This window comes from Hylobates moloch, unplaced genomic scaffold (assembly GCF_009828535.3).
Source record: "Hylobates moloch isolate HMO894 unplaced genomic scaffold, HMol_V3 SCAFFOLD_5, whole genome shotgun sequence".
Taxonomy (NCBI): domain Eukaryota; kingdom Metazoa; phylum Chordata; class Mammalia; order Primates; family Hylobatidae; genus Hylobates; species Hylobates moloch.
The window spans coordinates 150721804-150739171 of record NW_026652280.1 but is presented as its reverse complement, the minus strand read 5'-3'; the positions used below and the strand labels follow the sequence as shown (position 1 = coordinate 150739171).

The 17368-nt window shown below is 36.5% G+C and overlaps 1 protein-coding gene across 9 annotated transcripts in view; it reads right to left on the bottom strand.

Annotated features, from left to right (window-relative positions):
• The window catches only part of SLC44A5 (solute carrier family 44 member 5), a 392569-nt gene that overhangs the window by 97012 nt on the left and 278189 nt on the right, over positions 1-17368 (bottom strand). For all 9 annotated transcript variants that reach the window (XM_058439661.1, XM_058439656.1, XM_058439660.1 and 6 more), the window contains one exon: positions 236-309. In XM_058439661.1, coding sequence (XP_058295644.1) covers positions 236-309 — 74 coding nt within the window. The remainder of the gene's footprint in view (positions 1-235; positions 310-17368) is intronic.

The window sequence follows — 17368 nt, the reverse complement described above, 5'->3', positions numbered from 1 at the left end:
CTTTATAATTGTATTTACTTAAGTAATTTGGGCTTGCCTTTGACTAAACTGTTTTATGTTCATTTTTTATTGTCTGCTACCCAATAAATCCTGGAGAGGCACATTTCCTCCAGGAAAGACAACAATCAATAATAGGAAGGCTTTTGGAAGACAATAATTAATTTTTTATATGTGACACTGACTTAGTTATTCCATTAGCAAGTGTTACATATTTTCTATACCTGTATTTACTCACCCACAAGTCCTAAAACAATGTAGCCAATAATACACAGTAGGAAGATCATACAGCACAGAACATCTGTACAACTCCTAAAGACAAAAAAAGAAATAAATAATTAAAAGAGGTCCCAAATGACTTCCTGTTTACTGCACAAAATGAAGGAAGAGAGAAAAAGACAGTAATAGTGATATGCTATTTCACAATTGCATATTTTATTCAACAATTTTGAAAGGTAGATCAGATGTATTTCTGCAAAGACATCAGCAGCCGTGGAGGGGTCATAGTTCCATGATTAATGAATATCCCTCAGAACTCTTAGTATTTGTTCTCTCTTATTGATTTGTAAAATATTTTTAAAGATTAGAGTATGCCAACATCAGAGAGCCATTTTTTATTTGAAATTGTAATATAAGCTATTTGATTTTATGATTTTCCTCTTCATGCCTCCTTCACACATGGTATAAAATAGCCATTTCCCACCCTCCTCTTCTTCATTTTCTTCCTACATACACATTATAGGGGTACTATTATTAGATAAAGGATTGACTACATTAACTTTCTATGGGGAATTGGGTTATAACTATTCCAGTAACAACATATATAAAGCATTAAAAATAAAATGCCTCAAAAGTATAAGTTTTCTAGCTATTTCTGTAAGCTACACATTGCAAATGTAGGTTTAGAGGAAATCTGACTCACAGTCAGTGATTTGCTAAAGGTCAGAAGCCCAGCCAGGATCCAGCAGGGATACTCAAGGTTTTCAACTAAAGTATTTTCTATTCCCAATATTACATCTTGTTCAGCTTATAAGTGGTTTGGAAGGTCAAAGGTATGGCTCAAAAGTGAGCAGCAATACTGTCATTCTTTATTTGAAACTTAATGAGGACTCCGTTAGTAAAGAAAAAGATCAGCTCACCTGACAGAATTAAAAGTTGCACATGAGAATTTTCATAGTAAAAGTTCTTGATCTTGAGGGCATACAGATATGCCCTAATCTTTTAGCACAGGCAGGTTGAAGTTACGCACTTATTTTTTGAAGTGGTAAGTAACGAATAATAATTGCACAGTAACAAACACACATTGATAAAGCCCGTTATACTTGTATTACTTTCAACAACATAACCTTGAGAGATTCCTAAGAATATCTTTAGGCTGTTAGGGGTAGTAAAGTGAGTTCACTTACTTAAGGTAGGTGAAAGAGGTTGTTAACGAAGGGGGCAAATATCTAGATCTCCAACGCCAAACCTTTTTCACTTATGTGTTATGTTAATATGATTGTAATTTTCTGCAAGGTTTTAAAATAGCTACATCTAAAATCAATTACACACATTCCTGTAATTCTTTACCTTGGAATAGGAAATGGATCTTTCATATTGAAAGTTAACTGTGGGCAAACCAGAAACAAACTGTCATCTGTTTAAATCTAGTTTCAACCCAGGAATTTTTAATTTCATTTGAATTTGAGAATTATGAGAATAACAATAACAAGAGAAGAAAGCAGGTGCTCTAGTTTTCTTTTTTCCTTTTTTTTTTTTTTTTTGGTTAACAACATTGTAAGCAAAAACGCACTTGGGTGTGAGCAGGGTATCTGTTTCACCTGCATTCTTACGTATCCTACTTAATATCAGATTCTCAATCTGTCAGAGCAGTTGTTACATACCTCAACACCGAATAGAAAATGCATGCAGGTAAGAAACTCAAAGAGAAAAAACTAGAGCATAGATGTGCTTTAATTAGAAATCTTGCATTTGTCAAAGCCGTGGTGTGTAATCGTAACTACCAGGAAGCTGGAGAGAGGGATATAATCAGAAGCACGAGCCAGGGTGGCCTGCCATCCCATCCTTACATATCTATAATGTTACACGTTTGTGTCATTTCTAATAATACGTACTATAACGCATACAGTAGTCTCCCTTATTCGCAAGGGAGACATTCTAAGACCCCTAGTGAATGCCTGAACTGTGGATGGCCCCAAACCCTATATTTTATTTTTTCCTATACATACAGACCTATGATAAAGTTTACTTTATAAATTAAGCACAATGAAGAAATTAACAATAACTAATAATAAAATAGAATAATTATGACAATATGCCGCATCACTACTCCTGTGCTTTGGAGCCATTATAAAGTAAAATCAGGGTTACTTGAACACGAGCTCTGCGATACTGGGACAGTTGATCTGACAAGCAAGATGGCTAGCAAGTGGTAAAAGGGCAGGCAGGGTAGGTGGCCTGGATAGCATGGATACACTGGACAAAGAGATGATTCACATGCTGGGTGGGACAGAGTTTGATGGCATGAGATTTTATCCTGCTATTCAGAACAGTGGGCAATTTAAGACATAAATTATTTATTTCTATAATTTTCTATTTCATATTTTCTGTGCATCACGGATGGCCACAGATGACCTCAGATAACTGAAACCTCGAAAGCAAAACTTCAAATAAGGGAGAACAATTGTATTCATAATGACTTTATGTTACATACTATTATAAGGTTATGTATTTATAATGCTACATAGTCAATACAAGTAGAGGTAAACATCTAGAAAGATCAATGAAAGAAACTTAACAGTTTCAAAGAACAGAGCACAAGGACAGAAGCAGAAGCAGATCCCAAATGGAAGGTTTTTGTTTGTTTGTTTGTTTGTTTTTTGAGCCGGAGTCTCGCTCTGTCACCCAGGCTGGAGCGCAGTGGCGCGATCTCAGCTCACTGCAACCTCTGACTCCCTGGTTCAAGCAATTCTCCTGCCTCGGCCTCCCAAGCAACTGGAACTGCAGGCATATGCCACCATGCCCAGCTAATTTTTGTATTTTTAGTAGAGACGAGGTTTCACCATATTGGCCAGGCTGGTTTCGAACTCCCGACCTCGTGATCCACCCACCTTGGCCTCCCAAAGTGCTGGGATTACGGGCCTGAGCTACCGCACCCGGCCGAAGTTTTTTAAAAAGTAAAACCCACACTCTTTCACTACTTGCACTAATGAATGAGCATCAGTTGGTGTTTTGGTTCTATATAGGGTTTTACACTATAATTTATTTTTTATTCTTTGGTGCCAAGGAAACACTAAAGCATCAGGAACTACCCTGTCCCCACCCAACTATTTCCCCAGCAGTCTCTCACCACAATGGGACAGCATTTCTCAATAATTCACACCTTAAGGTGTTTGGAGATTCTATTCTGGGGCCAGGGAAAATAATATATTAAAGTCTGCTGGGAGCAGAGAGGGATAGCATTAGGAGACATACCTAATGTAAATGACGAGTTAATGGGTGCAGCACACCAATGTGGCGCATGTATACATATGTAACAAACCTGCAGGTTGTGCACATGTACCCTAGAACTTAAAGTATAATAATTAAAAAAAAATTTCAGAAGATCTAATTACATAGTAATTGCTTTATTCCTTAAACAAAACAAATTTGTATGGAATGCTTACTATGTGCATATAAATAAAGGATATAAATATCAAAAAAAAAGTCTGCTTTGTTTTTCTGGTACACTGCTTTAGAGAAATGGCAGACCATACCCTATGGCCAGACTGGTTAATTTTGTCTTACTTAACCACAGAAGGTTGTTGAACAAAAACCGAGAATTCAAATCTCCCCAGTAGTAGACATTAGTATTTCTAAATTTGTTTCTGTAGCAACTTGATTCACTTTATTGTTTTAGAAAAATTTTTAAATAGGTGTGTGTGTGTGTGTGTACTTTCAAGTAATTATAATTACATGCTATTTTTTCCATTAATTTATCTGCTTCTCTCCCTTTCCTCAGATATATTCTCTCTAAAAAAATAATTAGTGCTTAGAAAGTTACTGGAAAATTGAATGTGAACAAATCAAAATATAGCTTGGGCACCATTTTGTGAGTCAAAGAAAGTAGCAGAAACTCAATTCAAATGTTTAGAAGTTGTAGTGGCTTATCATTGTTTCTTTCTTTTCATTTCAGAGCATCTGTCACAATCCTAAATGTTCTATAGGAAATGAGTTCTTTTTTTAAGAAAAAATAAGGTTTTAATTGGGATAGTTCTCAAAACTCTCTAGACAGCTATTGAGATAACTGGGTGATCTGAGCTCATGGCTGAAAATTATTCTGAATCATATTCTAGCTAGAGGCTTGTCATAACTGCACCTTTTCCTTAGGTGGACTCATTTTTACTTTCACAGCAAGCACTATGAACCATTGTACTAAGCTAAAAATGGGTTGCATCCCACTGGGTCCCAGAAAGAAGACAGAAAGAACAGTTATAGAGAAAGTTGCCCAACTCTCTCCCTCACCCTCCCTCCAAATCAAAGTCCTGCTTTTTCAAAACAAGCTGCTCACACCCCCATTTATCAAAGAACCACTCAAAACTTTACTCAGATTGTGTTTCTCCAGCATAAAAGTGTTTTCAAAAGTTAAACTACAGAACTACTATTGCTACCTTCTATCTATTTTCCAAATTAAAAGAATAAGAATAGGATTCCAATTACATGTACATGTGCAGACTTCCCTTTCCTCCTACTTCTAATCCACAATTACTGTATGCCTACAGTCACCCAGACTTAAAGTGTTGGGAGTTTCCTTTGACTTGCCCTTTTTGTTAGCTTATCTTTTATATTCAATTGACAAGTTCTCTTGACTCCTTTTCTCTGATGTGTCTTTCATCCACCCCTTTCTTTCTATTTGTGTTGCCTGAACTCAGTCCAGGGTTTTTAATCCTCTCTTCAGACTATTGCCGTGGTCTCTTAATTGGGCTTTTGCAAGTAGTTTCTGCCTGATCCAATTCGGTCTGCACATCACTGATATTACTGATAACGTGATGAGTCAGTTTACTGTTTAAAAAATTGCAGGACCTCTCCATTACCTATTTAATAATTTCCAAATATCTTCACTTTGTGTTTAAGAACCTACAAGCTCAATCCTAATTCAAGCCCCAGGCTACCTTTCTAGCTGTATCTCCCATTATTCCTTCTCAATGTGTTTTAACCAATTTGGACTTTTTCACACAATGATACACAGCCCTTGGGCACACTCAGAGCTCTCTGCTCATAGCACCTCTAGACTCCCGGTCCTGGGATAACCATATGTCCCAATTTGCATGGAATAGCCAGGGTTTACACCTCTTTCCCTAGAATAACCGTTAACAATGTTTCCATTTACTCTCAAAAAAGCTCCAGTGTGGATCGCCACATTCTATACTAAAATCCTATCCCTCAAGTCAGCTGAAATGTCACCTCCTTCTTGAAGTTTTCAACTAGAAGAGCTCTCTCTAATCCCCGTAGACCTAGGGAACTTCTGTTTGTATCTTTAAGGCAACTATATTTAATCTATTATAGCCTAGACCAAGGGCAACAAACTACAGTCTATGGGCCAAATCTGGTTTGCTGTCTGTTTTTGTACAGCCTGCAAGCTAAGAATAGTTTTTACATTTCTAAACAATTTTTTAAAAATCAAAGGAATAATATTTTGTAACCTAGAAAAGTTATATAAAATTCAAACTTGCATTCCTAAGTAAAGATTTTTGGAAAACAGCAATACTGATATATGTATATTGTCTAAGGCTACTTTCTTTTGCTACAATGGCTTAGTAGTTGCATTAGATACCATCTGGCCTGCAAAACCTAAAGTATTTACCACCTGGACATTTATAGAAAAACTTTACTGACCTCCGACCTACACCATAAAGTCCTCTATTGCAGCATTTAGCAGAGTCTTGCATGCTACAGACATACAACAATCTATGTCCCGTGAATTATTAGTGAGATGCACCCTTCACTGACAGTCTAATGTATCATAAAATACAAGGGCCTGGTAAAAATCAAATTGCTGTGTTTCAAATTTCAGATCTTTTTTATTTTTTGTAGTGAATATGTTGCTTAGAGATTCAAATTTTTGGTCAAGCTTAAACATGCCATCTGGACATTGCTGTCTCCAGTAAAATAAATCACTAAAAAACAAATGCAAACAAAAAAAACCCAATTAGATTTAATTTAGAGGTAATAAGAGAGTTTTGTCTGATAAGTGCATATTTTGGTTCCACACTAGTTCTCATCCTCCAACAACTGTCATTTTGCTTCCTTTTCAGGGACAGCTTTCTACTGTCATCCAGAAACTGATTCATTTACTGGTTTCCTTTCTTTGTGGCAGTTGAAATTCCAATGATATCAACCATCCTGATAGGTCATTAATATCAAGCATTAGAGTGAGAACAGAAGTCCTAAAAGTCATTATTCTCTGACAGATCATCCATTTGTGCCTAATGAATCAGTTTAGGGACTGTCCACTGCCTGTGATTCCAGTCGGATGCTCACCTCTCATTTGAAAGTTGTTGGTGTCACCTGGGTATATCTGTCTACAACATGGCTGCATTTATAACCCAAAGTCTAGAAGCATTGCTCCTCTGTGGTTCTGTTGGCACCTGAATGATGCCATTCAGTCATCTGTTACTGCTCTGATTCTTACCACAAAATTCTGTCCCAGGAAGCAGAATGAATGCTTCACTTCCCACAGGCTTTATTAGAGGATAATGCACTTTGGGGCCATTTTTCAAGCTTCACTGAGATACGTTTGGCAAACTACAGACCGTGCTGTGAATTAGATCATCTGAGTTGCTACTAGTTAGTCAGTGTCAGCTGGACTCTATTTTGAACTATTTAGGAGTAGAGATCTATGTAAGTTAAAAATATTTTCCCTTTTTTCCCCTACTTCTCACAAATAATAGAGAATCTGGTGATTTTTGAGAGGGACATCCTCTAAGAGCTTGTGTTTGAAGGCATTAATTGTATCCACCCCTTTGGTTCCAGTTTCTCTTCTTCCCACATACATTGTCTGACAGTTCTTTGTTGTTCTGTTCCCCAATCCACAGCTTTAAGTTATGCCGCACACCATTCTTTGTGTATGTGACAGCTGAGGTTTTATTAGAAGACAAGTTACACTGTCTGTTTCTATAAGAGGTTAAAGATTATCTTGAAGAATTTCGCTCTGTTACTGAAATCAGAAACCTCACAGAAAGGCACAAATGAGCTTTTAATTACATGAACCTGTATTTTCAGGTGTTTGATATTAATAAAAGTTTTTTAAGCGTCCTAAAAAATTTTAAAGATGACTTTAAATTTACATTTACCTTTGAAGATAATCCTGGTATCCAATCATTGAGAAAGAAGTGTTGGTTTTGTAGGATTATTATTTTTAACACATTTTAAACAGTCGTTTAAAAACAAAATGTACCAAATGACTCAATACCCTATGAAAAAACAGTATAATATTGATAATATCTTTCAAATGTATTAGATTATGTAAGATAACACTTCAGTATTGTAGCTGCTTTAGTTAGTTCTTCTGAGTAATTAGATCTTAAAAGCTTCTCTATCTTCTGACTAGTCTTCTAAACTGCTTGCATTTGGGTTTCCGTTGCCTTGAGAGAATAACTCTAACTGGTTGTGACTTATATTTTCATTTGTAAAGAGAAAAGAAACCTGATTTTTTAATTTTTTTTACAAAGAGGAGTTTAAGTGATGCCTATATAAAAGTATCTTTTGTTTGAAAGGGGGCAAGATAAGACACAATTGGTTTTATGATGTTATTCATCATGTGTGTAAAACTTGTATAATATTCAGTAATCTGTCAGTAGGTGGAAACCACTCTGCAAATGCTAATAAAGTGAGAGCGAGATCACAGTTACTGTTTATATTACAGCTGGGGCATCGTAGACCAAAGGCACTACACAGCAGGGTGCAAAGAGACCTAGCTCTAGGTATTTGGGACATTAGTCCAAAGTCATCAACAAAGGTTGAAGAGAATTCATATCTGTTTGGAACACTTTTCAATCTTTTTGGAATAAGTTAGAATCTATATAGACACAGAGTAGTGCTCAAAAATGTTTGTTAAAACAATGAACGAACTTCTGGAAATTCCTATTCAGCTATTAAAATACAAAAATGCATGTCTCCTAATAATCATAGGATAATCTTTTTTAGTAATTAAAAGCATACACATCAAAGTGAGGAGATTACTATTTGTCACCTCAAATTTTAATAAGTAAATAAAAAATATTGCCTGATGATGATAGGGGACTTAGAAAATTGCAAGCCCTTTGACCCAGTAATTTTCTTTTTAGTAATTTACACCATGGGCATAATTATAGATGTAGTAAAAATTTATTTATAAAGATTTAAAACACTGCACTGTTTATAATAAAGTTGAAAACAACTTTTAGAACAATATTTAATTATATGAAAAAATGTTTTAGGCTGGCACAGCGGCTCATGCCTATAATTCCAACACTTTGGGAAGCTAAGTGGGGAGGATTACTTAAAGCTAGGAGTTTGAAACCAGCCTGGGCAACACAGTGAGACCTGGTCTCCATAAAACATTTTAAAAATCAGCTGGGTGTGGTAGCACGTGCCTATAGTCTCAGCTTCTTGGGAACTTGAGCTCACGAGTTCACTGTTGGAGTGAGCTATGAATGTGCCACTGTGCTCCATCTTAGGAAACAGAGCGAGACCCTTGCCTGTAAAAAAGTATTTTTTAAATAATTTTAAAAATAATAAAAAGGAAAACAAGATTTATCTATTATAAGCATGTTTTACTTATTGGTTTTGGCAATTGTTTCAGTTCTCAGAGAAAAACAGTAAATACAACATGCCATATTTGACATAAATAACAGCAAACATTATACAAGTATGCTATTGGTAAACTTTAGTATGAATGGGAGGTTTGCACAGATTTTGGAAAGAAAATTAACAAATTTGTGAAATAGTATAATAAGGAATAGTTATTGCCCTGGGTTGTCCATAGCAAAGAAGCATAGGTATTCGGTACATACCTATTAAATGGATCAATGAAAATATTATCTGAACATTAGACAATATTTTGTAGACATTTAAAAAAACACATAAAATGCTGTATCTCTCCTGTTTTCAAAGTGTTCAGCAAAATGGGAAACTCCAACTATTGTAATGGAAATTCTAATCATTTGGTTAGAGCCCAAAGTAGTACGAAAATTCTTTTTTGTGAATATTTGCCAACTTATTTTATCTACAGGCTGGTTATACTATAACATAGTATTACTAGTAACAATAGGGTCATTATTATTAGCAAAAATAAAAGACAAACTTTGTAGAGGTTTTAAGATAAAACTAAATATTCCCTAAATGTTTATTGATTTGAAATTATTAAATATAATTTCCATGTAATACAGTTTAAATTTGTACCTAGGTGATGTATCTGTTAAGAATTTGCTTGGCTGAAAATGCCAGGAAACTTAAGCCAGAAATGTGGTTTAAATTTCAAGGAATTTATTTGTTAAATACAACAAGAAGTGCTGCAGTTGGCAGCCCTGAGCTGGGGTGGTGCATCACCCAGGGATGCCATTACGGACTCGACTCATTTCATCCTTCCACCCCTCTCATTCTTAGCTTGTAGACATTTGTCTTCATGCTTATGCCTCATGTCACAAGTTGACTGCTGCACTCAAGACACCTGAATCTCTTCAAAGAGTCTTTGTTTTTTTTTTATTTAGGGAAGAAAGTCCCTCCTGGCAGTCTTTCTCTTTAGCTCATTGGTTATTCCTGTGTCTCATGACCATCCCTACCTGGAAGGTGCTTTAAAAAACTGTTTGGCTTTTCACCTTCTCTACTAGAGGACACAAGAGAAAAGATGATTTGGAATGGATGTTGAGTGAGACAAATTACGGAATATATCACAGCTACTAGTGAGATTTATTTTAAACAATTATAAAAAATAAGATTTTCCCATTCTAATAATTTCAGGTCAACCCAAATGGATTGTGCAAATAATATGGGCTTTTTGTAACTATTATTAAATACTAAATAGAAATATAAAACTGAATATTGTATATTTTCACAGAATTCAAGTAAGTTAAACTGAGATTCGTTTCCCAGCAAAGCATGTTCTAGAGCTGATATCAATAACAGCAAAATAGCAAGTTGTTAGATTTTTAACTCTGAATAATTTTATATTTATTCAATTGTTTATATAATTCTTAACATTCATATTCAGTGAAATGGAATTTGAAATTTAAATTTAGCCATAGTAAATATATACATTTACAGTTGTCATTACATTGAGTATTAAAATATAAATTTTTAAAGTTAATATATATGCATATATATTTAACTCATTAGACATAAAATGTATCCCAAACTGTACTAGTCTCTTTCATTTTAACACAAGATATTCAAAATAGCATCTTTTCTTTTCTTTTTTTTTTTTTTTTGAGATGGAGTCTCGCTGTGTCACCCAAGCTGGAGTGCAGTGGCATGATCTCAGCTCACTGCAACCTCTGCTTCCCAGGCTCAAGCAATTCTCCTGCCTCAGCCTCCCGAGTAGCTGGGATTACAGGCACCCACCACCACGCCTAGCTAATTTTTGTATTTTTAGTAGAGACAGGGTTTCACCATGTTGGCCATGCTGGTCTCGAACTCCTGACTTCAGGTGATCTGCCGGCCTTGGCCTCCCAAAGTGCTGGGATTACAGGCATGAGCCACCACACCCAGCCCTCAAAATGGCATCTTAATGTTGGGAATGAGTCATTAGGCAATCTATACTTAATTTTGTCCAGAGTGGTCTCAGTTCTCTTACAACGAAGCACTACAATTCAACTTACGTAACAGGTACCAGCTCCTACTAATATCCTCTTTTCTGCCATTCTGAAATATGGCCTTCAAAGACTCTAATTTCATGATTAATGAGGTACCTATTTTGTGCCGGATATTGTGGCAGATGCTATGAAACCATTGGTGAACTACACAGATAAGATGCTTTCTCTCAGTTTAGTGTGGGGAACAGATAATAAATAAGTAACCATCAATCAATAAAATGATGACTGATTGTGTAACTGCTAGGGAAAAAAAAAAAACATGATTCTATGAGGGAAAATATTAAGGATGGCTTACGTATAGAGGGTTCATAAGGAAGGGCTCTCTGAAGTGGCTGTAGGACTTGTATTTCAGGCAAAAGAAACAGCAAGTGCAAAGGCCCTGAGGGCAGGTGAGACCAGGGTATGTCCTGGGAGCTGACAGATAGCCAGTGATATGGTTTGGCTGTGTTCCCAACCCAAACCTCATCTTGAATTGCAGCTCCCACAATTCCCACATGTTGTTGAGGGGGGCTAGTGGGAGATAGTTGAATCATAGGGGCAGTTTCCCCCATACTGTTCTCATGGTAATGAATAAGTCTCACGAGATTTGATGGTTTTGTAAGGGGAAACCCCTTTCACTTGGCTCTCATTCTCTCTCTTCCCTGCCACCATGCAAGATGTGACTTGCTCCTCCTTGCCTTCCACCACGATTGTGAGGCCTCCCCAGCCATGTGCAACGGAGTCAATTAAATCTCTTTCCTTCATAATTACCCAGTCTCAGTTATGTCTTTATTAATAGCATGAGAACAGTCTAATACAGCCAGTGTGGATACAACAGGGGAGAAAGGGAGAGAGCAGCTGCTATAGTTTGAATGTGTCCCCCAAAGTTCATGTGTTGGAAACTTAATCCCCAGTGCAACAATTCTGGGAGGTGAGATCTTTGAGAGATGATTAGTTTCTGCCCTCATGAATGGAGTCTCAGGAGTGAGTTCTATATCTGGGGTGGGGATGGGGGGTGTTATAAAAGCGAGTTTGGTTCTTTCCTGTTCTTATTCTGTGGCACATGTGATGTCTTCTGTCATGTTTTGATGTAGCCCCTCGATCCTGGACTTCCCACGCTCCAGAACTATGTGCCAAACAAATTTCTATTCTATTATATATTAATATATAATAACATATATAATCTACTCATTATTATATATATAGGAGCACAAAACATGCTAGGGCAGCAGCACAACAGGTGGTTGGTACAATTAAATGACTGAATAGCCCTCAGTGTGGAGGAGCGTGGACTTTTATGTCAGGGGAGTTCACTCACAACATTTCATATGTTAAAGGACCTGACAGTTTGTGACTCACCTTGAAATACACTATCTCACTTGGATGATTACGAGTTGTAAAGTTGATATGAGAGCTGTTATTAATACATCACTTTACAGATTAAGTCACTCCTGACTACAATTTCAGTTTATTTTCTGTTGGAAGTTCTTGAATAGGGGGAGTAATATAACAAAAGTTCTATTTCAGTTAGATTTATCTTGCACCAGGATGCAGAATGAATTGGGATGAAGTGTGTGGTGAATGTGGTGTGGTAGCAACACAGAAGAGAATGAAACCAGGGCCAGTTCTGCTTCATCTTCATCATCAGCCTCCCACACATGTCTGTTTTCCTGGGTACCAGAAATACTGTGAAAATAAATGTCAGAGCATGGGAGAGTTTTCAACTCCAAAAAGATGCCTCATGGGTTGAAATGGATATGAATGGATTTCTCTCTAACGGTTTTTAACACAGAAGGAAGAAAGGATGGTTATGGATCATTCCAGCACCAGATCCTATATTTGTCTCTCCGACAGTTTTCAAAGTAAACTGTTTCACTTTTTTTATTACATCAACTTGATAAAAGCATATTTTCTCTAAGCGCTTGGAAATCAAAGATCATATTTTTCAGTTTTCTGCTGTGAATGTAGTTAGCTGGCATCTGTCTTTTCTGTAATGGACATAAGGGGTTGCTGCTGTATTGTTGGCTTTAGTCCCTGAGGATCAAAAGAGAGCTGGCCTTGACTGCTCCTGGATGCGGACTGTCCATTATGAACAATATACATGACAACTTACTGAACTGTGTTGTCTCTAGATCTTGTCAACTGTATTTAAGGGAGCAAAGACAGAGTAAAAGCAAGGAGGGAAAGAGGAAAAAAGTGACATCTAGAAGCAAGACAAAACCAAGATAGAAATATGCTGAAAAGGGATTTAAAAAAGAAAGAAAATGAGAGGAAGCAGTAGGGCTCCTGATGAAAATCCGAAGTTATTAAAGATTGAGAAAGAAAAAGGCAAAAGAGAATAAATCAGAAAAACAAGATCAAGAAAAATGCAGAAAACTATTTGTGGTTATATGGAAAGGAAAACAAAAGTTGTACAATGAAGGAAGCTTACTAACATCTGTTTGACTCTGGAGAAAATATAAAAGCAGATACACATCCTAGTGTAAAAGTAGTAGCTTATGTGCATGAGAAAGCAGATAATAAGGTGAATGATGATATTAATTTCCCTTAGATGTATTTAATTTCTCTATTTTTACTTTATAGTTTAAATAATCCTAACAGTCAGATACACTAGAGAAAAGTTTAAAGACGTTGGTCTTTATTGTTCTCCTCCTTTAAACATTTACAGTTTATTCCTTTCTAATACAACAACTGTTTGTCAGCTACCAAAAAGCCACTTAACAGACTCATGCATCTCTTTGTCTTTCCCTTTACTAGACTGAGAGAATTTACCTCAACTCAATGTCTGTGCAGCCTGGTCCCAGTACGGTAACAGAATGATCTGTAATCCAATGCTATTTTACATGGACAATAAAAAACACGCCAGCATCATCTTTCACATTTTGATGTAAAAAGCATGTGAAATCTATGTTTTATTATTAAAAGCTCCAAGACTTGCAGACTTTCACATTTGCTTCATCTTTCAGTTACTGGATAAATGTGCCAAAGTGTGTGGAGAAGCAGTCTGTCTTTACACTTTCATTGATGCTAGGGTTGCAGTAGTGGCAATAACAATAGGTGAGATACAACTTAAAGACTTAAGAAGGCCATAGTGAAATATGCCCAGCACATAAAGAATTTCAATTTTCCTTAAGTAATCCAAGTATTTAGAATGGTAACTGGGACTCCTAGGCTCTATTCTCAGGAGATCAACATCAAATAACTCTGAACCATCCCTGATTCTTGATCATCACTTCTATTGAGTTCAATGGCTTTTCAGAATTTAGATCTATCAAATTTGATTTTAAATTTGGGCAGCAAATTAATATGATTGCTTTGTTTTAGTTAGTGTTCACTAAGAGTTTTCCTAGAAGAAGAAACGATTAGTTTTAAGTAGTTGAACTGCAGATTTTAGTCATTCTGTCTCATCATGCTGCAAAGAGAAAGGAAGAATATACTAGAATACAGTCTCTTATCTGGGCTTGAGCCTTAAGGTAAAGATTTGCCTTGAGAATCACAATCTGGGAATTTAGATTCTATCTACAACTAACACCTGGCAAGTCTCTTAACTCCCCATTTACCAGCACAAAGCAATTGTTTCTATCCACAACAGAGGTGCAGGATTATTTATGCAGTATCTGTAAAGCATGTAGAACTCCTCATAGAAAAAGTTGAGTTAGGAGTGTATGCCCATGTATGTGTGTTTTAAAAAGCAGAAAGGGAAACAGAAAACTGAAACTTTGACTTAGATTGGATTATAAATTATTACCATCATTATTTATACATCTATATACAAAAGCTTAAAAATAAAAAGCTTTAGGGCACAAATGAGTTTGCACCAGTCTATAAAGTCTTTGGTTTTCTAACATTTAAGGTCTAAATTATCCAGATAATATTTAATATTGGTTAATTTTACTAGAACACCACAATATATGGTATACTTTTAGTATGCCCCCAAACATGAATTTCCCAGGAAATCGTAATTATTAGCACTCCATCCTTGTAATCGTCCCCTGTCTGGTCTTCTAGAAAAACCCTCCACATGCATCGTCTTCCATCTCTTCTGCTCCTCCTCAATCTTCCTCATGGACTGTTCTTTCTCTACCTGTGTCTGAATGTTTGCCTAAACCTCAGGGCTTTCTCATGATCTTCTAATTCTATCTGTTAATCTAAAGTAATCTCATCTATACCATAGTTTCCAAGACTTCAGCCATGATAATAGCCCTAACCTTTCTCCTGAGTGCCAGCTTATTTTTAAATTCAAATGTCCCAAATTGAATTTACTACTTCTCTGTGAGGTCCCAAATTTTCTCTCTTCTCCTTAACTATTTCTGCCCACCACTCACTCTTTCATCCAAGCTAAAAATTCTGCCATTCTTGACTCTTCTCTCTTATCTTCCACATTTAGTTGTCTGACAAGCCCTGCTGATTCTCCATCCTACAATGTTTTGTTTCTTTCCCTCCAATCTCAGTGCTACTTTGTAGGTTGAAGCCTCATCATCTCTTGTATCTGGAGTGATAGCACAGCCTCCAAACAGCGTCTTGCCCTTTTTGACCCCTAATCCACATTTTATACAATACATAACTTGACATATAAATCCACTGGTCAAAACATCTTCCGACTTTCAATTGCTTACAAAATAAAATCCAGACTTCTTAGTCTGGCCCTTGCTAAGCTGCTCAAAATTACTTTTTATCTTCTGTCCACTCTCACATACAACCTTTGCATTCTCAAAATCTTAGTGGCTTTTTATCTTGATGAACCATATACAATTTGATGTATTTTACCTGTTTTTGACATTTAAAAATGGCAATTTCATATGGCTCAACTAATAATGGCTATCTGCTTTGAAAGCTCTCTCACCCTTAAAACTTGTTAAAACATCATCAACACCCAGCTTAAATGTTACCACCTCTGGGAAGCAATCATTTGCCACACTAGGTTGAAGAGCAGTTCCCTCTTTGATGCTCCCTTACCTCTGGCATTGCACTGTGTTCTAATTATTTGTACTTACTTGTCTCTATCATTTGAATATGGGAAACTTCAGGGTAGAACTTGGGACTTAATTAACTCTATATCTTTACTTCTATAATCAGTAGTTAATAAATATTTGTTAGATAAATGAACAGACTTCTTTGGAATTTGTTATACAAAGGAGCTGATAAAATTTTTGGTTAAAAGTAGAAGGAGGGTTAGTATTCTGATTTAATATATTTTACAATGCTTCTTTTCTCTTTTTATATCACCTTCTCCCTTTGCTTCTTACTGGATAATGTATTTGTTCTTACCAGATGGATTTAATATGGCTATGAAAGAAATGCTTATTCACTACCAGGACACATGGCCACAGTAAGTCTTGATGTGCACATATAACCCACACGAAGGCAAATGTGTAAGGTTGAGCCAGCAAAATCTCAGAAGGCAGCAAGCAAGATTAGGCAGAAACCAAAGGGCAAATCATTTCTAGGCAATATCATATTGTTTCTGATAACATTCAAACCAAAACTGTTTTCAAAGAAAAATCCCAAGAACAATAGAAATGGAAGAGATGAAGTTTGTAGAAAAATAGGCCTTCCAAGTTAGCACTTAAGATATTGCATATTTTTAAAGTATGATTTTAAACCAAGAGACTACATATGCTCCAATCTTTCAATCATCTCTGATACCAGGAAAATGCTACTTAACATGGACTGATCTAGGTGCAGACAAGAGGCGCAAGATCACAGCAGGTCAGTGAAAGACGCAGCATCTGGGCCACAGCAGGCCTTAGACTTAAGAAGGACTTAAACCAGGACCAAGACTCTGCCTCAGCCAGTTTCCCCACACGAGAAGGGAATAGGAATTTTTAATGCCAGAGACACAGTGTTCTGATTCCTACATATTACTGGTTGCTGGAACAGATAAAAATTAGTTAGAAAATTAAATGTAGCAAATTCCTTAGTTGGGTTCAGTTGCTTATTCTCAATGTTTTTGTGGTTTCATGAAATCCCTTTCACACACAATTAAAGACACATTCTTAAGGAAGATACACTATTTAAAAGCACTATCCTGGTGGGCAGAGTGAACATCCTAGATGTCTTAATCAACTCAGGCTGCTATAACAAAATATCATAGGCTGGGTGGTTTAAATAACAGCCATTTATTTCTGACAGTTCCGGGGGCTGTGAAGTCTGAGATCAGTGTGCCCACATGGTCAGGTTCTGGTGAGGGGCCTCTTTCTGATTTACAGCTGCTTCCTTCGTGCTCCATCCTCATATCACAGAGAAAGAGCACTAGCTCTCTGGTTTCTTCTTATAAGGGCACTAATCCCATCAGTAGGACCCACCCTTATGACCTTCTCTAAACCTAAGTACCTCCAAAGGCCCCACCTCCAAATACCATCACATTGGGGATTAAGTCTCCAACATACAAATTCTGGGGGACACAAACCTTCAGTCCATAACACCAGGTAAGTAGCATTTCTCCTAGTGTAGTCAGAATAGAACCTACTCTCATTTGGGTGTGCCATTCCTCTTGCATACAGTAAAACCTCTTTTAAAAGATATAGTTGAAGTTGGTCATTTAAATCTGCTATATAGGGCTG